The sequence below is a fragment of the Alligator mississippiensis genome, chromosome 2 (genome assembly GCF_030867095.1).
Source record: "Alligator mississippiensis isolate rAllMis1 chromosome 2, rAllMis1, whole genome shotgun sequence".
NCBI classification, from domain to species: Eukaryota; Metazoa; Chordata; order Crocodylia; family Alligatoridae; genus Alligator; species Alligator mississippiensis.
In genome coordinates, this window is record NC_081825.1 from 1296613 (window position 1) to 1324281 (window position 27669).

A 27669-nucleotide genomic window follows, 5' to 3' on the forward strand; every position below is an offset into this window, starting at 1 on the left:
CTGGTTACTGGGGACTGTGAGACTGCCCGGGGGCTCAGGATCAAAGGGCTATTGGAAGTCAGGCTGGAAGGGCCCTCACACGGTCGTCTAGTTCAGCCCCAGCTCCAGGCAGGACCAGCCCAGGCAGGCCCAGTCACCACTCTGCACTGTGGTGAAAAAGCAGGAATTGCTGGGATTCAAACCCAGGACCCCCTGTTTACAGGACAGGTGCTTTAACCAGCTAAGCCACAGTGCCCACACTGAAGGGCTTCCCCTCCCCCCCACTCCGGGGCAGGGCACTGCCTTGCGTTGCACACTGAGACAAGCGTTTCTCAAAGGCTTGGCGGTGGGCGCAGGCAGGTGGGGGTCGAGGCACGGTCTTCACCGCCGTGACCGGGACCCAGGGCCCGGGGCTCACATCCCTGTCTCCCGCCCCAGGGAGCCAACGTGACCGTCAGTCCGACCTGCAGCTGCACCCCCGCTCCCGCCAGGTCCCCGCTGTCTGCTCTGCCGCCGGCAGGTCTGTCCCCACCGGCCCCGGCACAAGACACGCGGCCCCGGTCCATGCGCCAAAGCCGGGGCAGCGTTTGCAGGAGTCCGCGCAGGCTCCCGCTGCTGCCACCGTGTCTGGCATCAGTCCGGGGGGCACGGTCCCGTGACGTGTGGAGGACCACGCACTGGCTCCAGCTTCACAGGAGCGTGTCGTCATCATCACACAAGTGTCGGTCTGTGAAACCTGGGTCCCAGACAAGTGCGGGGCACAAAGCGAGTGGACTGCAGCGACCCACGGCCTTTGCAGAGACAGCTCCGTGGAGAGGGGGACGAGATCCGAGCCCTGCGCCAGCGACGGCAGTTCGAGTCCCGTGCGGAGGCTGCATGCAGCTCGGTGTGGTCGGACGTGTGTGGAGGGCGGTGCTCACCCGGCCGTTCGGCTTGGCACGGCGCGGTGCGGTGCAAACGGGGATGCGGATAACCTGGAAAGGGTCCAGAGAAGGGCAACTCGTATGGTCAAGGGCCTGCAGACCAAGCCCTACGAGGAGAGACTAGAGAAACTGGACCTTTTCAGCCTCCGCAAGAGAAGGTTGAGAGGTGACCTTGTGGCTGCCTATAAGTTCATCACGGGGGCACAGAAGGGAATTGGTGAGGATTTATTCACCAAGGCGCCCCCGGGGGTTACAAGAAATAATGGCCACAAGCTAGCAGAGAGCAGATTTAGACTGGACATTAGGAAGAACTTCTTCACAGTTCGAGTGGCCAAGGTCTGGAACGGGCTCCCAAGGGAGGTGGTGCTCTCCCCTACCCTGGGGGTCTTCAAGAGGAGGTTAGACAAGTATCTAGCTGGGGTCATCTAGACCCAGCACTCTTTCCTGCCTATGCAGGGGATCGGACTCGATGATCTATTGAGGTCCCTTCTGACCCCAACATCTATGAATCTATGATGCATGGGGACCAAAAACAAAGCTTTCACTGTTTGCAAGGTACCAAAAAGAAGACATACTGGACACACTGATTGATGGATAACACTTATCTTATCAGTGTAATTCCAGGAAAAGAAGTGAAAATGAGCTGAGTGAAGGGAGTCATGGCAGTGAAAAGCATCCTTGAGAAGTGGATAAATATGAGACTTTTTTCTGGGACACAGACTAAGTCATCATCACCAGGGACAGGAAAGGATGATCTCATAATAACTGTAGCTGCAACTCAGCCATCATCCCATCCATTGGGAGGATCACCCCAGGAGGGGTGAGGAGCGCAGAGGTTGGCAAGTATTGCAGGCTTGAACACCAAGCTGTGGATATGGACAGAAGGCGGCAGAAAGAGACACGTTTCACAGCATGTGAAAGGCCGTGATATAGAAATGGTCCATATGGTCTTTGCTGAGCTAGAGAAAACATTGAAGCACTTCCTCTGGGGGAAGGGAGGGTAAAGAAAGCATCAGAAAAGCAAACTGACCTCTTAAAGGCTCAGTACCACAACCCTGCGCACAAGCCAGTACAAGCCCCTGTATTAGAGATCCTCTGGGAATGAAAACTGGTTTTCACTAGGTCCTGCAGCTAGCCCACTTCTTGTTATCCTGATCATGGGTACCTGATCAGTAAAGGGATTTTAGGAAGAGCACAACTTCTCAGAGTTGCAGAGGGAGCTGGAGAGCAAATACAGCAAAGCCAGCGTCTCCGGTCTATGGAGATAAAGATGCTCGGAAGGAATGTGAACAGGAGCTTCCAGGGACCCCTTCGCAGACAAACTTGGGTTACATCTCGTGTACACGTCACTAGAGGAGCAGTTAAGGAAATGCATCATCCCCTGTTGTAGCAGCAGAGGCTGGTAAGTCTGTTAACCTCTGCTGGGTCATAATGACAAGAGAAAGGGGATTTAGATCTCACAGAACGGAGCATGCTAGGATTGTTAAATGTGTCTGGAGAGGACTCGCTAGGCCAGACAGGGAGGAAGTCGGAATCCTCCCCCAGGGAACAGCTCTTAGTGCATTCGTGCACAAGGACCTGGAGTTGGTGTGAACATGCTGAGAAGGCAAAGGGAGATCGTGTTGCCAAGAAACTGCTGCATGTGGAAGAACCAGGAGTCACAAGAACGGGGAAGGGACAAGTGAAGGCGGCTGGAGCAAATGAAGGAGGAGACCTCAGTCTGAAAATGTGAGGGAGGCCTGATCACCAGGGATCCTGGTTTTCCATGAAAAAAAATTACGAATTCTCTGATAAAAATCCCTCAATCTGTAGTCAAAATTAAATGCCCCCCACAGCCCTGCTGGTGTCCCTGACTTCCCCCTCACAGACCCCCAGCCCTGCTGGAGGGGGCCCTCAGCTGCCAGTGCTATGGGGCCAGGGACCCAGGTCCACAGTCCTGTGCCCCCAATGGAAGGCAGCTGCTGCTACAGCAGGAGCCGGCTCCCCCACTGCTGCCTGCCTGCTGCAGGCTTGCGCAGGGCCAGCTCCCAGTGGCAGCATGCACTCCTGAGGGGTAGTGGGGGACCCACACCCCCCAGATCTGTGGGGGCAGGTGGGGGCAGGCAGATGAGCACTCCCCCCATGCACGCAGAGGAAGTGTGGCTAGGGCAGCACAGAACCTGCAGCGGCAGGCAGCTTTTGTGCATGGCTCCGCTGTGCCCTGCTGCACCTGTCACACACGCTGCGCTCTGGAGAGCCTGGGGGAGGGCGGCAGGGCGGGGAGCACAGCGTTTGTGACCCAGGGTTTGCAGCTGGCCGAGCACGTCAGCCAGGACGGAGTTTCCAGCCTGCCTGCTCCTGGCCAGAATGCTCGGGCAGCTGCAAACCTCCGCCATTCCCCCAGCCAGCTGGAAACCCCCTCCCAGCCAGAGTGCCTGACTGGGGAGCGCCCAAGCTGGCTGGGGGCTGAAGGAGCGGGGAGGTTTGCAGCAGGGGTTTCCAGCCAGCTGAGCACTCTGGCTGGGGGCAGGGAGGCTGAAACCCCCCCCCCCCAGCCGGAATGCCTGGCTGGCTGCAAACCTCTCTGCTTCCTCAGCCCCTACCCAGCTTCCCCCCCACCAGCCCTGCCCTGCAACCCCCAAGTCCCACTTGCCTCCAGCAAGAAGACTGAGCCCGAAGCACCCTCCAATAAGTGTGAGTGTTGGGCCTTGCCCTTCCCTCCTCCCTTCCCCTCCCTGCAAGGTTGAGGGTTTCCCCACCCCTTTTACAAACAGCTCTTGTAGGCTGGAACTCTGCTAGCCTGCAGAACTCTTTGCAAAAGAGGGAAATCCACGGGTTTCTCTTCTAAAAGGGAAAATCCATGTTTTCTCTGATAAAAATAGTAAATCCATGGTTTTCTCTATTTTTCTGTGGGAAATGGAAAACCAAAATCCCTGCTGATCACTGACAGGGCAGTGGGGAGGAAGGGGATTTAAACCTACGGCCAAAAGTTCATCAGGATGAGACTGTTGGAACAGGGAGGTGACTGCAAAACTGCACAATTCACATATCTCCGGGGGGAAGCAAGACCCAGAGCTTTACCCAGGGAAACGAAGGCTTGGTGATTCTTCAGCATCTGGTCCCGGTAAAGCACCTTGTCTTCATCATCCAGCAGCTCCCACTCCTTCCGTGTGAAATACACAGCCACGTCCTCGAACACCTCCCGGAGCTGCAGGCACAAGCGCTGCACCATCAGTGAATCCTGCGCCAGCTGCTCCCGGCCCCCACAGCCCGGTCTGCAATCACTGGGTACTACCACGAATTGCAATCTTAGCCATGACAGGTAAGGGGACACAACTCCCCAATCTTCAGCTGACATGTGACGTGGATGCAGCTGCGGATACAGGAGCTCATGTGCTGCCTTTAGCCCAGATCATCACGATCTATTTGCTTGGTACTTTGGGGCAGCGTGGGCAGCACTTCTAAAGGCAGGGAGCCCCGGCTGCACGCGCTATAACCCGGCCTGCCCGCGCCAGCACCCCTGGTATCTGCACTTGGAAGGGACCTCCTGCTAGTGCAGTTTGGGGTGTTTGCAGCCTCCGTCAATGCAGCCTTCATGCTCTACAGGTCTCTCTGCTCCCCAAATTCCTTACAGCACCCCGGGCTCCTCCTGCGCTCTGCCCCAGCTGTACTCCCCACCACAAGTGAACCGGGTGCCCTGCTCACCTCCGAGCTCTCCTCCTGCTTTGGAGGCCTGCCTTGCCCCTTCTGCACTTGCCCTGGCTCAGGGGTCGGGGAGCTCCTTTCCTCCAGGCTCCCTGCGCACGTCCTCTGCAGCTCCAGGATCACCGGCCCCTCCTCAGCAGGCTGCTGCTCAGCTCTCTGCAGGGTCCCAGCACCTGCAGGTGGGAAGGGAGTGCACACGTGAGCCCTGGTGCTGCTCACACAGGGAAAGCCCTGCGAGTCTCCTGCACTGGTCTGGGACTGAGGAGACGGAGGCCACAGTGTGTGGAAGAGGGGGGAGAAGGAAGACTCAGAATCCCGCAGCTCTTGCTAACACACCTCCACAGGCATGAGGCTGGAGATGAGCCCCGGTAACTCTGTCCCAGCGTGGGGAGGTGATCACAGCACCACGACAGAGCCTGCAGGGACATCGCTCCTGGGGAAAGCAGCTCAAGGGATGCTGGGGCCGTGTCAGATCCACATGCTAAGGGCAGGGGAGGGGAAATGCGAAGTCGGTCTGCTCCTGGGCCGTGAAATGATTGCAGGGGCACCAGCAGAACAAGCAGCGCTGATCTGTGGAGCACTGTCACACCACCATGCTGTGGAAGGGAGATTTCTGCACCGAGGGACGGTGCTCACGCTGCTGGAGAGTGGAGACCCACCGCCCCCACCCTGCCCCTGGGATCGAGCCTTGTCTGGGCCACCAGCCTGAGCAGCTTTCGTCTGCGGACAGCTGCCAGGTCTGCTCCGGGTCAGGGGAGTCTGCAGCAGGACACAGGCCTGAGTTAGCTGCACCTTAATCAGTCATAGGCCACTGGGAAGTTTCATTTCCATGGCACCTGCACCAGTCATGTATTGGGCGCAGAGGACTCACAGAAGCGTGAGAGATTAGGTTATCAATTGTTACCCTAGCTGCATGAGAAGCCCCAAGCCAAACGCAGCCTCTCTGTGCTGGGCCTGCGCAAGCAAAGATCAGGGTCTCAGCCTGGGGGCTGCCCGCCCCAGGGATCAGGTCTGTCCCAGCCCAGTCACGTGGTTACGCATATTGCAGCTCCATCACGGGCAGGGGGGGACGTTCAAGCCTCGCTCCCTGCACGCAGCACAGACACTCGGGCACCCGGACCCACATGGACGGCTCCGTGCTGGACCTCACCTGAGTGCTGCAGGGACGGGGGATCCTCTCTGGGAATGCGAGGTGGCTTGTCCAGAGGCCTGTCCGCACCATGGGTGCTGGGCTGCTCCCGCCGGGGATCACCAGGGTCCTGCAGGGCCCCCGGGGGCTGCATCTCATCGGAGGGCCCCTCCTCGCCCTTCACCCTCACCGCGACCTGGGGACGAGATCCGCGCGTCACCGTGGAGCCGGATGTGGGTGAGATGGGGCTGGGGGATGTCCCCCGATCGCACGGGGACGGGGACAGCAGCATCCACGATCAGAGCAAAACCATTTCTCCCGGAGCGTCTCGTGGTGCCCCAGCCCCATAAACCCCTCCGCCAGGGCGGTGCTGCCCCCGCATCTCATCCCCGGGGCAGGATGGCAGGCACTGCTCCAGCACCACCAGCTCCAGCACCTGCTCCTTGCTGTGGCGTTGGGGCTCCAGCCAGAGCACACGCAGCTCCCGCAGGCAGGCAGGCAGGCGGCTGCAAACCTCCCGCGGCCCCGCGGCTTCCCCGTAGCCCAGGCCCCGATCATAGAGAGCAGAGACAGGTTTACGGCCCAGGCTTTTATTGCTCACACCTACAAGCACAAGAAGAAAGGCTGGTCACCGTGCCCGTCTCGCTGCCACAGCGGTGTAATAGAGATTCCCCTCTCCGAGCTCGGGACACGCAGAAGGGTGGCACGCAGACTGGCGGCACGGCATCTCCAATGTGCGGGGCTCTCCGAAATCCCCCGCTCAGTCGACACCCAACATTTCTGTGCGGCGCGTTGTATTCAAGATGCGCTGACTGCCTTCGCTGCCATGTCTTAAACCAGCTTCCTTGGGGCCCGGGTGAGGTCCCCGGTTCCGGCAGGGGTGACTTCTTCTCTCTTCCCCCCACGTCTGGGGACGCGTGCAAGCAGGGGCTCGAGGGCAATTCTGTTGTGTTGTCACACCGTCGGTGTTGGTGCAGGGGGGCCTGGCTCTGCGGAGCTGCGTGCCCGCGGTTTGGGGATCCTAGGCTGCTAGCTGACTACGTGCAATTCAGTTCTTACCGCAAAGCAGAACAGCGGCTGTTACTCTTAAGTGCTACTAGTGCTGCCCAAAAGCACTTATCTGAACTTGTCTTAACCTATTGAGCGAGCTTGCTTTAAAGATGCTTATTCTACGGTCCCAGGCTACCGCGTGTGGCTTCCCTGGGACAACAGTGGCCTACCCCAGGGCCGCCTTACAGATCCACCGGTGCTGCAGGGTGCAGTTGGCATCATTCCATGTTTCATAACGTGGTTTGCTCAGGTGAACACAGTCTTCTGTCCCTCCAACTCCCTGATCCCAGTTGTCCGGCTGGCTTTCTGACCAAAACCTAGGGAAAAAAGGACATTTCCTGCTGACTGGCCAGTGTAGGTGCCCCTGACCAGGGTTTATTAGGCTCTGTTCTTCTATAGGCAAAGGCCGCTGCAGACTTCTAGGGCCAGCTTCTGTTTCCCGTTTTAGGTGTGCTTCTGTGCCACCCGGTTCATGTCCTGAAAATCTGTACATGCATCTAGTACAGGGGTGGGCACTTATTTTGGGCAGAGGGCCGCTTACTGAGCTTTGGGAAGCCATCAAGGGCTGCATGACAGGCAGCCCAGCACAGATAAATATTAATTTTCTAAATTTTGTAGGGGCCCCACAGCTGGGATAGAATGGCCTGGCAGGCCGCATTCTCCCCACCCCGATCTACTGTGTAAGACCATGTCACCCTTCAGTCTCCAAAAAGCAGTGAGGAGTAACAGGACCCACCCACCGTTTGCATTACCGGTTTTCCAGGGATTGAAACGGGAGAAGGAAATGGTACCTGGGTGCCCAAGCCCACTTGCACACCCAAGAGGTAGAATAGCATGTGGCACCCAGTGCCCTCCCCTCCCCAGCTATGTCGGGGCAGCCTAGGACACCCTTCCACTCCCCTGTGTCTGCAGCTCTGAGAGCCTCCTCTGCTGCCTCCTCCTCACCACGGTCACTAGGGCTTCTCTGCATCCTGGTACCATAAGCTCTGTCCTCCCACATCAGCCAGCAGACAATGCAGGTGGGGTGTCACCCTAGCACTCTCCTTCACACCTGCACCCCAGAGCCTGGCTTGGAAAGCCCCAGGTGCCCCCTTTGCATTGTGGTGTGGATGCCCAAGGGGTGGGTGTGGGTAGCCAGGGCTCATTTCCTCATTAGCAAGGCTGAGTGCTGCGCTGCCATGCTGCAGACGTGCCCCGTGTGCTCCTCCTCCTCCTTCCCCCATCCCGCAGGGGCACAAACCTCCCCTACCAGGACCTTTCCCTTTCCCCATTGCCAGGGGAGTCCTGGGCCTCACTTCTCCTTGTCCACACCTCCACCATCTCAAGGCCTACTTGCACATCCCCTTGTCCCCTGTCCTCCAGCTCCAACCGTTACTGAGTGAGGAGCTAGGGCCATGTCATGCTGGAGCCCATTCATCTTTGCAAAACTGGTCTCTAGAGCAGCGCAGAGGTCCTGGAAGCCTGCGATGGGGAACACTTCAAGAAACACAAAGATGCCACGGAGGGACGCCAGCAGAACAACCAAAGGGATCAGAGGTCTAGAAAACCTGACCTGCGAGGAAAGGCTGGCAGAACTGGGTGGGAGCTTAGGGAGACCTTTCCAGCTCTGACGGCATTCAGCACAAAAGCAGGTCCTTGGAGAGGGGGGAAATCTCTGTCTGGGGAAGTCAGTCAGACAGACCCAAGCAGACCTGGACAAACCCAAGCAGACAAGCAGACCTGGACAGGTTGGACAAGTGAGCAGAAAACAACAGGATGCAGTTCAACAAGGAGAAATGCAAAGTGCTGCACCTAGGGAGGAAAAATGTCCAGCACACCTACAGCCTAGGGAATGACCTGCTGGGTGGCACAGAGGTGGAGAGGGATCTTGGAGTCCTAGTGGACTCCAAGATGAACATGAGCCAGCAGTGTGACGAAGCCATCACAAAAGCCAATGGCACTTTATCGTGCATCAGCAGATGCATGACGAATAGGTCCAAGGAGGTGATACTTCCCCTCTATCGGGCACTGGTCAGACCGCAGCTGGAGTATTGCGTGCAATTCTGGGCACCACACTTCAAGAGGGATGCGGATAACCTGGAGAGGGTCCAGAGAAGGGCAACTCGTATGGTCAAGGGCCTGCAGACCAAGCCCTACGAGGAGAGACTAGAGAACCTGGACCTCTTCAGCCTCCGCAAGAGAAGGTTGAGAGGCGACCTTGTGGCTGCCTATAAGTTCATCACGGGGGCACAGAAGGGAATTGGTGAGTATTTATTCACCAAGGCGCCCCCGGGGTTACAAGAAATAATGGCCACAAGCTAGCAGAGAGCAGATTTAGACTGGACATTAGGAAGAACTTCTTCACAGTTCGAGTGGCCAAGGTCTGGAACGGGCTCCCAAGGGAGGTGGTGCTCTCCCCTACCCTGGGGGTCTTCAAGAGGAGGTTGGATGAGTATCTAGCTGGGGTCATCTAGACCCAGCACTCTTTCCTGCTTATGCAGGGGGTCGGACTCAATGATCTATTGAGGTCCCTTCTGACCCCAACATCTATGAATCTATGAAACCCTGGTCTTGGGCGTTGCAGACTGGGAGGCCCTGCCTGGAGCAGGGACATGAACTAGAGGTCTCCTGAGGGCTCTTCCAGCCCAAGATTATGCTCTGAAGCCAGCAGAAATTTCCAAGAGGCTTCACCCAGGCCAGAGTGTCCCAGTGCCGTTACCCCGCCGTGTACTTGGAGCCGTCCACCCAGCGCCAGGAGCCTTCTGCCTCACGGTCGCTCAGCCCGATCCAGTGATATGCGCCTCTGAGTTCTGTGGCAAGATACTCCTACCAGACACAAATAGCAGCATTAGTGTGACCCTGGCTACAGGGCAGCAATGTCCTCACTGCCATGGGGAAGAAGGGCTTGGCATGGAGGCTGTTGTGCTGCGGTTGGGGAAGTCCCTGAGACATCCCTGCACTCACCTGCTCTTCCCAGGAGAGGACGGAGCTCAGGTGCGAGTTCTGGGACACGCAAAACTGCTCGGCCTCCTCCCAGGAACTTTTCTCCTTTGAGAAGTAGTAGAGGTTCCCTCCATGATGTCTCCAGCCTTGGGAAACCCTGGTCAGGAGGTAGCCTAAAGATTCAGGTCAGGAGCATGAGGCAGAATCACAGTGCAAAGGTGCTGCAACGAGGGCCCTGAGGTGAACAGCAACCCCCGGATTTCCACCTGGACCCTGGATGCAGCTTGCCGTGAGCCCCCAATTTGGGTGTACGGCACCCAGAGTGGCAGGGCCTTGCCTGCAGCTTGATGGGTCCCAAAGTGATGCCATTTTCACTTGAATAACCCTGCGGGGACAAGGCCTGGGATAACCAGAAAGGGGATCTGCCTGAGCGTGGTGATGCTGGCAGGCTAATTAGCTCTGTGGAGAGGCTGGAGGTAATTAGGCAGGGCAGAGCATTATGTGAATGTGCCAATGCTTCCACTTTAGGAGGAAGCCCCAGCAGCTGACGCTTCCCAATCCACATCCTGCTCCTGTGCCCACAGCCACGAGCCAGTGGGACGTTTGGCAGTTTGCCCAAAGAGGATGAATTCTTCCCAGTTAGGACAAATGTCCTGCGTCAGGGGCTCTGCTGGGGCTTAAGCCCCACTCAGTGTAGGGCGGTCCTGGGAACTTTCTTAATCTCGATCTCTTAACCTTGGGACTGGCTCGGGGGTGCGGGGGCTCTTCCCCTTCTCTTCAACCCTTGCCCTAGCAGACCTGAGTGCAGCGCTTGCCTCTGGTACTCACGGTATTGCTCCTGGAGCACAGCACAGGGCGAGACTATCTCCTCCCACAGGCCCCGTAATGGCTGAATTTCACCCACCAGCTGCTGGCCTGGAAAGGATGGAAAGGCTTCACAGGAGGCAGCCCCATGGTGTGAGCCCGAGCAGGTCATACAAAGTGATGCCCGAACCAGGACAGGACGTGTGTGACAGATGCTGTTCCTGGCCCTGCCATCTGACCCCACTGTGCCCCCCAGCAGGGTCTCTACCCTCCCACCCCACCACACCGAATGCCAACACTGGCAACAAGAGGCAAGGGCTGGGAGCAGCCTCTCGTATTGGGCCCACCGAATAGTTGGAAGGCGGGTTGGACAAGCATCACCTGCCCTTCCTCAGCCTCAGGTAGTGGCTGCTTCTTCCCAGAGTAGAAAGGAGACCCAAAGAAGACACATGATGCTCACAAGCTGGCTCAACACTTGTTCCAGCTAATCAGTGGGTCGAACAACAGGGCTCACGCCAGATCCCTGCCTCCTGTACATGTCATGGACCATCATGGCTGAGCAAATGCTCCAACCCTACCGCCACCAGCAGCATAAGATGAGTAAACAGAAGGGCAGTGGCCAGCGGCAAGCAGGGGTAAAATAAATTAAAGATTCAAAAGGCTGGGACTCTTCCACTGGGAAGGAGGAGGCTGAGGATAGGATCGAGGTCTGTAAAATGCTGACGGGTGTTAACGAAGGGAAGAGGAGCCTGGTGTTCACCACCTCTCAGAACCAGGGGGCACACACTGAAATGAGCAGGTGATGGGTGTAAAACTAGCAAGAGACAGGACTTTTTGATGCAACGTGCAGTGGTTGTGTGTAGTTGTTTGCCCCAGGAGGGGTGGGGGCAGGGAGCAGAGCCAGGGGCAGCAAGGGGCTGGACACATGGCTGGAGGATGGATCTGCTCGTGGCTGTGGCACAGAATGGGTGGAGACGTTTCCTCTGGCATGTCTCACCCAGTGCTGGGGGGCGTCAGGGAGGGTGTTGAAGAGGGGATGGAGCATGTTCAGTACTCTCCCTCTGCAGCACCCACCCCTGCCACTGTAGGCAACAGGATACAGGAAGAGGGACCGTTGGTCTGACCCAGTCTGTCCTGTGCTGCTGCTCACCTGTCTGCTCCAGGACAGACACGTTCACAGTGCTTTTTTCCTTCCAGAAGTCTCGGATTTCCTGAACCACTTCGGCCACTCGGTGCTTCTCCCGCTGCTCCTGGAAATCTAGGGAGGACGTCAGAGCAGGCTCAGTTAGGGAGAGGGGAAGGTTTGTCATTTGTCCAGAGGAGAACGAAGAGCCCGTGCCTGCCTAGTGAGAGCACTGGTGTGGCTGTGTACTGCGATGGGTTGTAGAGCCAGTGCTCATGCGGCCTTGTCTACACATGAGTCAGTTGAACTAGCTTAGAGGCTGGGAGGACCGTTTCCTCCTGGATCCCCATTAATTGGTTGCCAGGGGCCCCACAACAACACACCTACAACCCACACAGTCCAGGACCATCTACTACAGCTGCGTACTCGCAGAGCCATTGCATCCATACAGCTTCACCCATTGTCAGCTACATCTACAGGGTGCTGCAGGGCCAACTTCTTCAGGGACAGGGGGACGTGGAACAGTTTATGTCCTGAATACAAAGAAGCAGAGACTTTGAAGACATCTCTGTTTCTCTGAGCCACATGGCAGCTTTGCAAAAGAATGAGTTCCTCTTACTAAGGACACTAATCCCATCCCACAGACTCAGCCGTAGATGTGTTGCATACCATGCCATCGCATATGAGTGCAAAGGATTAGGTGAGCCTGAGCAGGTCACACGAGGTGATGCCCGAAGCAGAACAGGACGTGTGTGACAGATGGTGTTCCTGGCCCTGCCATCTGACCCCACCGTGCCTCCCAGTAGGGCTGGGAGCAGCCTCTCTTATCCAACCCACTGAACAGTTGGAAGTGGGGTTGGACAAGCATCACCTGCCCTTCCTCAGCCTCTGGTAGTGGCCACTTCCTCCCAGAGTAGAAAGGAGACCCAAAGAAGGCACATGATGCTCAAAAGCTGGCTCAACACTTGTTCCAGCTAATCAGTGGGTCATAGAACAGGGCTCACGCCAAATCCCTGCCTCCTGTACATGTCATGGACCATCATGGCTGAGCAAATGCTCCAACCCTACTGTCACCAGCAGCATAAGATAAGTAAACAGAAGGGCAGGGGCCGGTGGCAGGCAGGGGTAAAACAAATTGAAGACTGAAAAGGCCAGGACACTTCAACTGAAAAGGAGAAGGCTGAGGTGGGATAGGATCGAGGTCTACAAAATGTTGACGGGTGTGAACGAAGGGAAGAGGGGCCTGGTGTTCACCACCTCTCAGAACCGGGGGGCACACTGAAATGAGCAGGTGATGGGTGTAAAACTAGCAAGAGACAGCACTTTTTGATGCAACGTGCAGTGGTTGTGTGTAGTTGTTTGCCCCAGGAGGAGTGGGGGCAGGGAGCAGAGCCAGGGGCAGGAAGGGGCTGGACACATGGCTGGAGGATGGATCTGCTCGTGGCTGTGGCACTGAACAGGTGGAGACGTTTCATCGGGCATGTCTCACCCAGTGCTGGGGGGCGTCAGGGAGGGTGTTGAAAAGGGGATGGAGCATGTTCAGTGCTCTCCCTCTGCAGCATCCTCCCCTGCCGCTGTTGGCAACAGGATACAGGGAGAGGGACCATCGGTCTGACCCAGTCTGTCCCGTGCTGCTGCTCACCCGTCTGCTCCAGGACAGACACGTTCACAGTGCTGTTTTCCTTCCAGAAGTCTCGGATTTCCTGAACCGCTTCGGCCACTCGGTGCTTCTCCTGCCGCTCTTGGAAATCTAGGGAGGACATCAGGACAGGCTCAGTTAGGGAGAGGGGAAGGGTTGTCATTTGTCCAGAGGAGAATGAAGAGCCCGTGCCTGCCTAATGAGAGCATCAGTGAGGCTGTGTATGGCGATGGCTTGTAGAGCCAGTGTTCATCTGGTCTTGTCTACACATGAGTCAGTTGAACTAGCTTAGAAACTGGGAAGACCGTTTCCTCCTGGAGCCCCATTTATTGGTTGCCAGGGGCCCAACAACAACTCACCTACAACCCACACAGTCCAGGACCATCTACAACAGCTGTGTGCTCACAGAGCCATTGCTTCTGTACAGGTTCACCCATTTGCAGCTACATCTACAGGGTGCTGCAGGGCCAACTTCTGCAGGGACAGGGGGATGTGGAACAGGTTATGTCCCAAATACAAAGAAGCAGAGGCTTTGAAGAAGTCTCCCTCCCTCCGGGCCACATGGCTGGTTTGCAAAAGAATTAATACTTCTTACTAAGGATACTAATCCCGTCCTGCAGATTCAGCCCTAAATGTGTTGCATACCATGGCTCTGCATATGAGTGCAAAGGATTGGGTGCATGTAGTGGGCCAGTAGGGGATGATCCGGAGCTGAGCCACCCACCACACTGTGCCCAAATACCTACCAAACCCCGAGTGCCTCCCCCAGGTGCTTCACATCTGGCCATCCCCCTTCCTGGAGCACATCCTCAAGCCTGGGGTAACTGCTGCCACCACCCAGGGGTCTGATCTTTATTTGGCCCTGTGCCCTCTGGGCTACACAGGCCTTGTAGACCTGGAGGGTGCTTGACCCACTGCGAGAACGTGGGGTGCTTCCTTCAACCCAAGGCACAGATAGTAGCCTCCCTTAGTCAGCCAAGCATAGGGAGCATAAGGCATGACCCAATCCCTCTCCCAGCAAGTCCACCAAGTTTGTTATTGTGGAGAGTTTCATTGGTTAAAGAGGGTAGGCTTGGGGCAGGGTACCGGTTAGAGAAGTATCACAGAATAGCCCAGAGCAAAAAGTCACCTTTGGACAGGCTCCTACATTACAGTAAGCTATGTTTCTAGATAAGTTTCAGGTAAGTTATTCACATGTTCATCTGGAGCCTAGATGAGCTCCAGAGGCTATGTGCTTACCCCATGTTCCCCAATATGGCTCCCCCCCACTTCCAGGATGGAGGGATTCTTAAATAATCTTTCTGACCTCATGTTCCAGACCCCATCAGGACCGGTGTTGTTTGAGGCCGACCAACCAGTTTGAGAAACATCACTGGTCCCCTACATCAGTGACATGGCTCAAGCCCCTACCTCCATGCCATGAGGTCAGTGCTTAAAAGAAGAGAGGGGTTGAGTTCCCGCCCCCTTACCTGTCCTCAGGCACCTAGGCAGAGTGGGTTGCTTAGCAACTGGAGTCATAGACACATGAGCAAGAAAGGGGAGGGACAGACTGCCCCCGGCAGAGGAGGAGGCTGGGACAGGATTCCTCCACAGTGAGGACCTTAGCTTTGACTGCACGGCTAGACTAGGATGCTGGGAGCACAGAATGAGCAGAAGCCTTTTTCTATCCTCTGTGTCTTTCTTCTCTGAACCAGACATCTCCTAGGACCAAGAACATTTCCATCCACAATATTTATGGAGCCCACAAAGGCATCACCAAACACAGCAGCAATCACGTCTGTTCAGGACACAGGAAGTGTTAAGTTATGGAGGAGACTGGAGGAGATGGAGCAGGGTGAGATGCCCAGCGATTATGACCAGAAAAGACCCACTGAATGCACCTCATGTAACAAGGGGCTGGGCAGTGGTAATTATGGGGTTTCCTGAGGATTGATTGCTCCAGCTTGTGCCCAGTTGCTCATTTTATATATCTAGGTTTTCTGCATTTACTGACATCCAGTGAATTCATTTTGAGTCACAAAAGTTCACATCAAAGTTGCGTTTGAGACTGGTGCTGGACTTACATATGGCCATGACTCCACCAAGAGAAGCCGCGAGGAGGACGCTCAGCAGCAGGAGGAGAGCGTAGAGGACACAGGATCTCTTTGGAGAGGACTTGATAAGGTTTCCTGGAAGAAGAAGAAACATCTCTTGGCAAGTCACACGATCAGTGTCCCCAGCACAGTCTCCAGTTGTAGTTCCTGTCCACACTGCTGCAATGAGTCAGAACCTCAGAAGGTGGCACACGCGTGTGCCCACACATCACTCAGCCCACCTGGGGAACTGGTGTGTGTAAGGCATTCCCAGATTTCCAGTCCAGAGGACATGACCTCCATCACCATCTAGACTGAACCCCTGCATAACGCCGGCTGTGAGAGTTACTGCTACACCTGGCTAAAGCCCGATGGCAGAGGTTCTGCTTCCGTTCATGCTTTGGGTGTGTTTCTAATCTAGATACAGACATTTCCTGTAAGGGAGCATCCCCTTCCGGCCTTGGTGAGCTGTGCTAAGGGTTCTCGCCTGGCCTCTTACACACTGGACCTTCTTGCTGCTCTGAATTTCAAGTTGCAACAAGGGATGTTTAAGTTAGAAATTAGGAAACATTTTCTCACTAAGACAGTAGTAAACCACTGGAACAGGGTCCCCAGAGAGGCGGCGCAATCTCCATCCTTGGAAGTTTTCAAGACGTGACTAGACAAAGCCTTGGCTGGGATGATGCAGTTGGGGCTGGTTCTGTTTGGAGCAGGGGGTTGGACTAGATGTGACCTGCTGCGGTCCTGTCCCACCCTCGTTGTCTGTGATTCTGTCATCCTCATTCTCCAGCTTTCAGCGTCCAGCCACTGGGCCTTTCTCTGCTGGACCCAAATCCCCTCTCTCAGAAAATCTCCCTTCCCCAGATGGGTGCCTAGGGCCAGATTTAGATCATTCTCACAAGCAAAACCATTTCTTGTTTGGTGGTTTGGCAGGGAGGGTGAAGTGCCCAGGCACTGACCAGACACAAGCCTACAGCTAACCCATGGGAAACAGTGAGCACAAGGCTTGCCCTTTATGCCCCCTCCCAGGACCCCGCTGGGAACATGCACATGGGGAGGGACCGTGGCACTCCTGGACCGGATCTGCCAGGATGAATGGAAGTACACAGTGCTGGACGCCTCCCTTTGCTGTCCTAGTACCATTTGCAACCTGCAACATTTGGTTTCTAGCATCATTTGCAACCGGCAGCAAAAGGCTAAAGGGTTTGGGCACAGTAAGCACGCTCCCCCGGCCCCAGTCTGAGAGAGCCTTTTCATTCGTAATCGGGTTCATGCCCCCATCCATCCCATGGGAGACCAGGCGAGGGACTGACTGCACACTGCCTGGGTGCCCGCATGGCTCGTGTGTGTTGCACAGGGGCGTAGTGCCCTGTCCCCGAGATGCTGCTGCTCACAAGCAAGAAGCCTTTAGGAAGAATAAGCCATGAAGCAGAGAACAGGAGAGTCTTACCCTTCCCACAAGACTGGCAAGGAACGTCTGACATGACCATAGTCTCATACACAGGGTTTTCTGCTGCTGCTTTCATCGTGCACGGAGAACTCAGCCGCCGTCTCCTCCCAACTGCTTGGTGAGAGTATCCTTCCTGCACAAAAATGTAGGGACTGAACACTGCAAATGAGGAGTGAGCACTGCAAATCCTTTGAACAAGTGAAACCAAAGGCCTCTGACCACCAAATTAAAAGTGCTACATCCGTCAAGTGAGATCTGAGCAGCAAGCCTCACACCACATCCAGCTGCAGGCCCCCAACAGCACTAACATTACGCATTAACCACAGTCGCTGCCTGTGACACGAGTTGGGTGGAAGTGTTACAGCCTCACAGGGTGCCGGTTCCCTTCAGGGGGCTGGGGGCAGCTGCAGGCAATGCTCAGCTCAGGCTGTGTCACCAGGGGAAGGGATGTGGGGTTTGGTTGCGAGTGGCCCAGGTTGGATGGAGATCAGGGGTTTCTGTGCCCAGTCCCAGGAGAGGAAGGCCAGGCCTAGCCTGGAGTGGAGAGGCCATGGGAAAGGGAGAGAGGACAGCCCAAGCCTTGGGACAGACATGCCTGATGCTGAGGGTCCCTGGCGGGACACCGACAGTGTGGTGATAGCGGGCTTCATCCTTGCTGCAGCCCTGCATAGGTTTAGCCCCAGAGGGCAGGGAGTCTGAACCGGGGAAGGGGCACAGAAATACAGGACGGACCAGGGGCAGGACACGGCTGAGGCAGCAGCATGGGCAGAGCTGGATTTGATCAATGGGGCCGGTGTTAGATGCTGCAGATGGATCTTCTCCATCTGGGGCAGGGCAGTGTCTCGATGTCCCTTCCATGTAGCCCTGGCCTCCATGCAGGAAGCCAAGTTGGCCTTCCCGGGCCCTGCTGGGATGGAGACCAGACTTGATTGTCATCTCCTCCTGGTGATCTGTCCCCTTGTCTGCAAGTGCTGGTTACTGGGGACTGTGAGACTGCCCAGGTGCTCAGGGTCAGAGGACTATTAGAAGTCAGGCTGGAAGGGCCCTCACACGGTCGTCTAGTTCAGCCCCAGCTCCAGGCAGTGCAGCCCCTGCACCTCCTCCTCCAGAACTTGTTGCTCAAGTTCTGGCTGCACTATTCCCCGCACCTTTTGGTTTATGCACTCCCCATCCGTCGCCCCACCAAGGCCCGGGACCAACTGGTCAACCTCCTCCTGGCTCTGGCCAAGCTCGTCATCTGGCTATCCAGGAAGGAGGCTCTGGCCGGGAAAGCTCCCGGTCACCTCGGGGCATTTTTCCTCGGTGTCCTTCGTGCCCGTCTCCGAGCAGAGCACCACTGGGCAGTAGCCGCCGGCAAGCTAAAGCAGTTTGTGGGCTGGTGGGCGCTGTCCGGGGTGCTCTGCTCACTGTCCCCCAGGGGGAGCACTCATTTTGAACCTTTGACCCCCCATGTGCACACCCTGTTTTTCTTTTGGTTGTCCCCCGTAATGTTTATTTAAATGTTGGGAGCCCAGCCGCCCAATAGAAACAGTGGTGGCCCCCGAAGAATTTTTTTGTTCATCGACATCTGTCTGGCAAACAGCCGGACGCCGGCATCAACATCGACCACCCGACTGGGGTGGCCCTAAGATCTCTATGACGAACTGAGACTTTCAATAGTCCCAGCTCCAGGCAGTGCAGCCCCTGCACCTCCTCCTCCAGAACTTGTTGCTCAAGTTCTGGCTGCACTATTCCCTGCACCTTTTGGTTTATGCACTCCCCATCCGCCGCCCCACCAAGGCCCGGGACCAACTGGTCAACCTCCTCCTGGCTCTGGCCAAGCTTGTCATCTGGCTATCCAGGCGGGAGGCTCTGGCCGGGAAGGCTCCCGGTCACCTCGGGGCGTTTTTCCTTGGTGTCCTTCGTGCCTGCGTCTGAGCAGAGTACTGAAGGGGAAAACCGAAATGGTTCCAGTCTGCCATTTTGTTTGTGAGCGAGTCATGTAGCCAGGTCATGACCTTGCTGTTACAGACTGGTTTAAACTAGTTTTTTTTCTCCAGTAACAAGTTGAAGACATGTGCAGACTTGTCTGCATCGTAGCTAATGTTGATTGGTTTATACTGTTGCTATACTTATGACGTCACATTTTCTATATTACCCCCTCACTGCCTATGTTCAGAATCAGACCTCATGGCAAAATTCTGATTTTGTGTATGACGCTGACCAGGAATGCATTCTTTATTAAACTAAGTCTTTAAACTTCAATTGGCCTGTTCGTTTGAGCCTCCGGCCAACGAACCCAGGGACTAAGTTTTCCCCCACAGTACCACTGGGCAGTAGCCGCCGGTGAGCTGCTGCAGTTTGTCAGCCGGTGGGCGCTGTCCGGGGTGCTCTGCTCACTGTCCCCTGGGGGAGCACTTGTTTTGACCCTTTGACCTCACACCTGCTTGCCCTGCTGCAGCTCAGGACCATTGCTCCCGTCCGGTCCCCTGTGCCCACGGAGAACAGCCCATCTCCAGCCTCTCTGCATCGCCCTGCAGGGATCTGCTAACTGGTCAAATCCCCACTCCATTTTCTCCTCTCCAGACTCAATGCCCAGCTTTTCCAGCCCACCGTCCAAACACCACCTGCTTCACCTCCCCGCTCCAGGCTACCATCTGTTCTGCTGCACTTCAAACCCATGGTTGCATGCCCGCCCGCCCGCCTGGGAACCGCTGTGACGGGAGCATGAAGATTTCCAGGGTCTCTCCCAGATCCATTCGCATGGGCTCTGTCAGGCGTGAATGGTGCGGGCCAGGCAGGGCGGACTCACCTTTGTGTCGGGAGTGCGGTCGGCCCCAGGATTCAGCCCAAACGCGCATGAATCAGGGGACATGTGGGTGCATGCGAGCAGCACTGGCTGCAGCGGTGTGCTCGGCGCAGGGTGGGTGCTGAGTGCTTCCTGCGGGCAGGGAAGGCCATGGCTGCAGCACTTGCAGGTCGGCCTTGGGCAGCATGGCTGGTCCCTGGTGCAGTGCCAGGGCAGCACGGGGCCGGGCGCCCTCTTCTCTGTGCGCGGAGCCTCCGTGCAGGAAAGACGACAGAAACACAAATCTCTGTCCCCCGCTGTGCTCCCCCCGTCCCTGGCTCTGGTCATGGAGGAAGCTCCAAATATTTCTATTTGGCCTTTCCTTTCAGCTGTGGAGGGGACACGCTGGCAATGGGACCGGGAGCCCGAGTCACCTCCCCACGGGGCAGAGCTGGGAGCCAGAGAAGGGCTGGAGCGAGGGAAACTGAGGCAGAGGAGGCAGCAGAGCTGGGGCTGAGGGAAAAAATCACCTCCCATGGACCAAAGAGGCACGTGGTGGGGAAGGGAAGGGAGGCAGAAATAATCATGTCTGACTTTGAACCAGCACCGGGAAAAAAAGCCAACAGGCTGAGGGGAGTTTGGGGGTTTGTCTGTCTGTGCAGACGCCTGCAGAGGTGCCGCCTCAGGGGTGCTCCCGTGCTCAAAATGGCCACCCTCCCCTCACAGACACAGCGTGATGGTTGCAGGGGCTGGAAATCAGTGCCAGGCACCTGTGGGACGAGATCAGGCATGAGAGGAGGCATCTCTGCTCTGCTTCAGCCTTGGTCCCCTGCCGGGTTCGGCTCTGGTGGGTTTCCCATGGTGTCTCTTGGGCTGCGCCATGCTCACACCTGCCAGGTCATGACCACGGAGACCAGCCCCCGGCCCAGCTCCAATCAGGACTGCCTTGGCCAGTGCAGACACCAGGTGAAGGGCAGGTAACAAATTCATTTGCAATGCATGATGCAGGAAGCAAATATAAGCCCAGTTATTCCCAAATCAGTCCACACACAGAGTTACTGTGATGTAACGCCAAGGTGGTCAATGGCCCCAAGCCTGGCCGCACTGAGGCCCACTCACCACTAGAGCTTTGGAAGAGGTACGAAACTCTTGCAGCCCCAGCAGAGCCTGCTAAGTCACCAGCTCCGGTAGACTGCACCAGCTCAACAATAGCTACCGCCCCCGCTCTCCCCAAGACACAATTCAAAGTGTTTGTGGTAGGAGACTCCATCCTGAGTGGGGCAGAGGGGGCAATTTGCTCAACCCGGGAAGACTGCTGCTTCCCAGGACCCCGTATCTGAGACATTGTGGAGAAGATCCCTAAATTCCTTCAGCCCAATGACAACTACCCTGTGTTCTTTCTCCATGTGGGCTCCAATAAGAGGGCGCAGAGCAATCCCAGCTGGGTCATGAAGCACTGCAGGGATTTGGGAGCATGTCTAAAGGGCCTTGGGGCACAGGTGGTGTTTTCCTTGATCCTCCCAGTTTTGGGCTACGGACTGAGGAGCGAGAGGAGGATCAAGGTAGTTAACCAATGACTGCGGCACTGGTGTCATCTGGAAGGCTTCAGCTTCCATGACCACAGTCCTCACTTTGGTGAGAGAGGCAGTGAGCTGCTGGGAAGGGATGACCTCCACCTCTCTCCACTGTGGAGGAGGCTCTTCACAGCCAGACTGGCTGACCTGCTCCACCGGGCTTCAAACTAAGCCTGCCGAGGGATGGGGGGACTACTGCCACTGCTGGCCCTCTGAGCAACCCTTGCAAAGCTAGCAGGCCAAGGCACTTAAGGGAGCCCACCCCTGACTCCACCCATGACTGGACCATGGGTATAGATGGCTATACCCTGTACAGGGGGGATCAAGTGGGCAAAAGGGGCAGGGGTGTAGCTCTCTATGTCAAGGAAAGCTACGCATCCCTGCAAGCTGACATTGGTGACCAGGGTAAACAGCTGGAGACCCGCTGGGTTAAAATCTGTGGGGAACACAGCACAGGGGACACAATGGTGGGAGTCTACTACAGACCTCCCACCCAAAGTCAAGAGCTGGACCAGGAGTTCGCCATGGAGTTGCATGAGGTCTTACGATCCCAGTGCACGGTTGTCAAGGGAGACTTCAGCTACCCAGACATCTCGTGTGAAGAGCGCTCGGCCAAATCCGAGCAGTCACATAGCTTCTCTCATGCGTGGATAACCTCTATCTGCCGCAGGAAGTCTACGGGCCAATAAAAGGCAAAGTGCTGCTCGACCTGGTACTGGCAACCAAGGACGACATAATCGGTGACTTAGTGATCGAAGGGAAGCTGGGTGACAGCAGCCACAAGATGATCACCTTCACCATCTGCCATGAAGCTGGCAAGTCAGTCGGTGATACGGAAGTTCTTGACTCCAGGAAAGCTGACTTTGACAAGCTCATAAGGCTTGTTGGTGAGGCCCTCAAGGGTCACAACCCAAAGGGGAGGGGAGTTCAGGATGAGTGGTTGCTCCTAGAGGGAGCGATCCTCAATGCACAAGCTCAGTCTATCCCATCTCGGAGGAAAGGCAGGAAAAGGGCACAGCAGCCCCCTGGCTCTCCAGGGATCTAGCGGACCTCCTGCATCTAAAAAGACAGATCTACAAAGGATGGAAGATGGGATCCACCTCCAAGGAGGAATACTCTGCTCTGGTCTGGACCTGCAGGGAGCGAACCAGGAAAGCCAAGGCTGCTACTGAACTCCAACTAGCTTTGAATATCAAGGACAATAAAAAGTCCTTTTTCAGATATGTGAGGAGCAGGAGGAAAAGCAAGGGCAACATTAGACCCCTGCTAAACAAGATGGGACAACTGATAACCAATGCCCAGGAAAAAGCCAACCTGCTTAACGGATATTTTGATTCAGACTTTCACCAGTCCAATGGGACGCCCCTGCCCATTACAGGACAGGGAGACCCAGGTGAGGGTCATTCCTTACCCTCCATCAATGCTGACCTCGTGAAGGAACACCTTGAGATGCTGGATACCTTCAAGTCAGCCAGCCCTGTCAATTTACACCCCAGGGTACTCAAGGAGCTGGTGAGCATCATAGCTCAGCCCCTGGCATGGATCTTTCAGAACTCCTGGCGCTCTGGTGTAGTGCCCAAAGACTGGAAGAAGGCCAATGTGGTGCCTATCTTCAAGAAAGGGAGGAAAGTGGATCTGGCAAACTACAGGCCCATCAGCCTGACCTCTTTCTCAGGGTAAGGTCTTAGAAAAGATTATCAAAGACACCGTTATTAACAGACTGGCTGATGGCAACATCCTGAGGGATAGCCAGCACGGCTTTGTCATGGGTAGGTCTTGCTTGACCAATCTCATTTCCTTTGATGACCAGGTGACCTATCACCTGGGCAAGGGAGAAGAGACTGATATCATATATCTTGTCTTTAAAAAAGCCTTCGATCTGGTATCCCATGATCACCCCTAGCAAAACTGGCTAATTGCGGCCTTGGCCTCACCATGATCCACTGGCTGGGGAACTGGCTCCATGGTCAGACCTAGATGGCGGTGGTTGATGGAAGCCAATTGTCATGGTGCCCTGTGACCAGTGGGGTCCCCCAAGGCTCTGTCCTTGGTCTCATATCGTTCCATCTCTTCATTAATGATATGGACTTTGGCATCAGAAGCAGACTGGCCAAGTTCACAGATGACACCAAACTTAGGGGTAAAGCATCCACACCTGAGGACAGAGGGGTGATCCAGGCTGACCTTGACAGGCTCAGGCAATGAGCGGATGAGAACCTGATGGTGTTTAACACTGAAAAATGCAAGGTTTTCCATGTTGGGAAGAAAAACCCGCAGCATGCTTATAGGCTCGGCAGTGCTACGCTGGCTTGCACTACAGACGAAAGGGACTTTGGTGTCATGATTGACCACTAGATGAACATGAACCTTCAATGTGATGCGGCAGCTAGTAAAGAGAGCAAAACCCTGGCTTGCATGCATAGAAGCTTCTCAAGCAAATCCCAGGATGTCAGTTTGCCATTGTACTCGACCTTGGTGAGGCCACAGCTGGAGTACTGCATTCAGTTTTGGACTCCACAATTCAAGAAGGATGTGGAGAAGCTTGAGAGAGTTCAGAGGAGAGCCACGCACATGATCAGAGGTCAGGAAAACAGACCTTATGCTGGGAGGGTGAGAGCTATGGGACTCTTCAGCTTGGAAAAGTGCAGGCTCAGGTGTGTTCAGATGGCCACCTATAAGTTTATCTGGGGTGTTCACCAGGATCTGGGGGAACATTTGTTCATCAGAGTGCCCCAAGGGATGACAAAGTCAAATGATCACAAACTCCTCCATGACCTTTTCAGGCTGAAAATAAGGAAGAACTTCTTTACTGTCCAAGCTCCCAAGGTGTGGAACAGACTGCTACTGGAGGTGGTTAAAGCACCTACTTTGAACATGCTCAAGAGACATTTGGACATTTATCTTGCTGGGATCCTATGACCCCTGCTGACTTTCTGCCCTTGTGGCTGGGGGCTGGACTCAATGATCTTCTAAGGTCTCATCCATCCCTAATGTCTATGAAATCTATAAAATCTATGAACTTATGGCAGAATGAGTTACTGCACAGTAAATGCACCTGTAGATGCACCCACAGTGTCACAGCCAAGCCTACCCAAGGGCTGTCTTACAGATCCACTGGTGCTGTGGGGCGCAGTTGGCATCATTTCCTGTTTTGGCAGGTGGTAGGTCCATGTGAGCGCAGTCTTCTGTCCCTCCGACACATGAATCCCAGTTGTCCAGCTGGCCTTGTCTCCAAACCTTTACAATAAAGCCTCATGTTACCCTGCCTTCCTTTGTGTGGCTCCCTACTTGTGAAGGGCTGCCAAAATCCCTGCTCACTGTGTGGGGTGGGGGTGGTGGAGGGAGGTGAGGGCAGTGCAGGATGCACAAATCAAACCCCAAGTGTAGGCAGGGACCAAGTGTAAGGGTCATGGTGGGAGACTGAGGGTGAATACATTTTTTACAAAGGAAAGGGCTTTTGCTTCTGGGAGAACAAAGAGGGGAAGCTGGGCCTGAGCAGTTGCTAATTGACTTCTTTCAAATGTAAAACCTTCCCTTGCTCCTACCCTGGATGCAGTATTGCTGCTTTTGCTGGGCACCGGTGAGTGGGAGGGTGGGCGGGGCTGGATTGGGTGTTCATTTTTTGGGGTGCAGTCTTCCTGGCAATGCTACCCAAAGGGGTGCCTACCCCTCACAAGTCTGGCTTGCCAGGATCCCTGGACACTGGCATCACACCTCCAATCCCTACAACCACCCAAGCACTTTGCAAAGCCACCCAAAAGGGGCTGCCCCCAACAAGTCTTTTGGCGCCGTTTTTGTGCACTATTGCGGTGCTCTTTTTGGACAGGGTTTTGGCGCTCTTTTCCAGCCTGGTGCCAGCATGTGTAGAGCAATGTTTACACCAAAACAAGGCGGGCAGGGGGCTTTTTCTGCCCCGCTCAAGGCCTATAAATCGTGGGAGCAGTCATCGGGGTGCACGTACACTGTATTGATGAGAGAGGTTTGATGCAGATGACAGCGGATGCACCCCAGAGGCAGAAGTACTCAGTTCAGTGGGGAGAGCTGCCCCGGGACACGGGAAGGTGAATGCAGCGGTTGAGAAGGGGGCACACTGGAGTCAGGTGTAGTGTAGTGGTGGAATGCAGGATGAGGGCTGCTTTGGGATGTGGAGTTGCAAGAGGACATCCAGTTCTGGGCACCGCACTTGAACAAGGACAGGGACAAGCTTGAGAGAGTCGAGAGAAAAGCCACCCAAAGGATCAGAGTCTTACACGGCAAGCCATACGAGGAAAGGCTGAGGGACATGGGACTCTTCAGCCGGACGAAAGGAAGGCTGAGCGGGCACCTGGTAGCAGCTTACCGCTACACTAGTGGGGTACATCCAGGCAACTGTTCACCAGGACACCCGAGGGGAAAGCCAGGATAATGGCCATTAACTCCTTGAAGACCGATTCGGGCTCAACATTAGGAAGAACTCCTTCATAGACAGGGTGTCCCGACTGTGGAAGAAGCTCCCTCCAGAGGTGGTGCAATCGCTGACCCTGGAAACCTTCAAGAGACTGGACAGCACCTTGCTGGGGTCACCTGGCCCTCGGGAGTCTTTCCTGAGTGGTGCAGGGGGCTGGACCCCATGGTCTTCCAAGGCCCCTTCTGGCCCCTACAACCTGTGAATCTTCATCACTGTCCTGGAAGATGAGACAGAGTGAATCCTCAGCACGCTGGGCGATGACACCAAGCTGGGGATGGGGGGAGTAGTAGGTATGCTGAAGGGTAGGGCTAGGAGTCAGAGTGACCTAGAGCAACTAGAGGATTGGGCTGGTTTTCTGCAGAGCTGCTGCCCATCCCTGAGCCTGTCCCGGTTGCTCTGTGCTAAATGCAGGATTTTGCCCTAGTTGAACCTTGAGATTTCTTTTGGCCTAATCGCAACTCTGCACTGTGGTGAAAAAACAGGCACTGCTGGGATTTGAACCCAGGACCCCCTGTTTACAAGACAGGTGCTTTAACCAGCTAAGCCACAGTGCCCTCACTGCCAGGGTTCCCCCACCACCCCACTCCTGGGCAGGGCACTGCCTTGCGTTGCACACTGAGACAAGCATTTCTCAAAGGCTTGGCGGTGGGCGCAGGCAGGCGGGAGTCGAGGCACGTTCTTCACAGACATGACCGGGACCCAGGGCCCGGGGCTCACGTTTCTGTCTCCTGCCCCAGGGAGCCAACATGACATTCAGTCCAACCTGCAACTGCACACCCACTCCCTGCAGGTCCCCACTGTCTCCTCTGTCGTCTGCAGTTCTCTCCTCTCAGGCCCCTGCACAAGATGCATGTTCCCGAATCCATGCGCCAAAGCCTGGGCAGTGTTTGCAGGAGTCCGTGCAGGCTCCTGCTGTTGCCATCGTGTCTGGCATCAATTCTGGGGGGCACGTTCCTGTGACTTGATGGAGGACCAAGCACTGGCTCCAACTTCACAGGAGTGTGTCATCATCACAAAAGCATCCAGTCTGTGAAACCTGGGTCACAGACAAGTGTGGGGCATAAATCGAGTGGACTGCAGCCATCCACGGCCTTTTCCGAGACAGTTGCATGAAGAGGGAAAAGGTCCTTTTCCTACTTGCTTGAGCCTTTTCAGCCCTGCTAGCCCAATGGAGAAACCGTTGGATCCCTGAACCAGAGACTATAGGTTCAAGTCCCATGTAGAGCACTGTTTTTAGCAATTAAATACAGCGCTCCACGTGGGACTTGCATTGTGTGATAAGAAAAACCACAGCTGTCTGTGGGTGACACTGGGGAATGATGGATATTTAGCAATGTCTTGAAGTGTTTACCAAGTAATTTCACATTGGATTGATGGGAAATCCTTGTTCTTTTTAGAGCAGTCAGGCAGTGAACTAGCTGGATCTTCAGCGATTTTCAGAAGACTTGGGGAAGGCATTGCTCGGGGGGTCTAGGAGTCGCTGTGACTGTAGTGCATTGGAAAGTGCAGCAGTTGGCGCCAAGGAGCCACCCCCACATGTGCCAATGCCCCTTCTGGCAACAAAATGGGAAGGTTCCTGGCTGGAAGGTTTTGCCCCTGCATTCAGGTCAGGCCTATTTGGGATCAGGAAGGGATTTAAGCCCACGGTCAGATGGGTATGAAGCACCGGTGGTTGCGTTTCTCTGTAGCGGGAGGCATGGCTGTGCTCCTTTGATCTCTGCAGTGTCTTTCAAGAGCCCGTGCAGCAGCAGAGACACCGACCACGCTCCTCCCCTGCTTGACTGGTGCTGGGGCGGGCACTGTAGGTGTCTGTGGGTAACGTGCCTGGGAGTTGCAGTTCAGGGGCAATTGTGTAGTTTTAGGAATAGGTGGGACAGAAACGTGCATGGGAAGGGGGTTTGGACTAGGTGTGATCTCTGGAGATGACTTCAAGTCTATAGTTTCTCCTTCTAGGATATGGTCCTCAGCAGTTGCATGAATGGATCCTCTTTTCGTTCTCCACAGCTCAGCTCCTGCGTGTGTGTTTGGACTCCAGGGAAACAAACCCAGTCCCAGAAAGGCCCTCACCTCCCCGCTTCATTGATTCCTGCTCACTTGTGAGCAAAC

The 27669-nt window shown here is 55.5% G+C and overlaps 1 protein-coding gene and 1 non-coding gene across 2 annotated transcripts; both read right to left on the reverse strand.

The window, feature by feature from the left end:
* Positions 1 to 3685: 3685 nt before the first annotated feature.
* On the reverse strand, positions 3686 to 6286 carry LOC132248252 (zinc metalloprotease ZmpB-like). Its single transcript, XM_059721281.1, has 3 exons — positions 5737 to 6286; positions 4587 to 4759; positions 3686 to 4089 (listed from the first exon to the last, which is right to left on the reverse strand). The coding sequence occupies exons 1-3, from the start codon at positions 6005 to 6007 to the stop codon at positions 3859 to 3861; spliced, it is 675 nt and encodes a 224-aa protein (XP_059577264.1). The 5' UTR covers positions 6008 to 6286; the 3' UTR covers positions 3686 to 3858.
* Positions 6287 to 26043: 19757 nt separating this feature from the next.
* On the reverse strand, positions 26044 to 26117 carry TRNAT-UGU (transfer RNA threonine (anticodon UGU)). The gene has a single exon. It is a non-coding gene; the product is annotated as a tRNA-Thr (tRNA).
* Between the last annotated feature and the right edge of the window lie 1552 nt (positions 26118 to 27669).

Bases quoted from the DNA above. Each gene is read 5' to 3' on its own strand.
- LOC132248252 (XM_059721281.1), bottom strand. From the start codon at position 6,007: ATGCTGCTGTCCCCGTCCCCGTGCGATCGGGGGACATCCCCCAGCCCC. The intron at 4,760-5,736 runs GTGAGGTCCAGC...TCCCACCTGCAG, and splicing joins CCCGTCCCTGCAGCACTCAG to GTGCTGGGACCCTGCAGAGA. The intron at 4,090-4,586 runs GTGAGCAGGGCA...TTGTGCCTGCAG, and splicing joins AGCAGGAGGAGAGCTCGGAG to CTCCGGGAGGTGTTCGAGGA.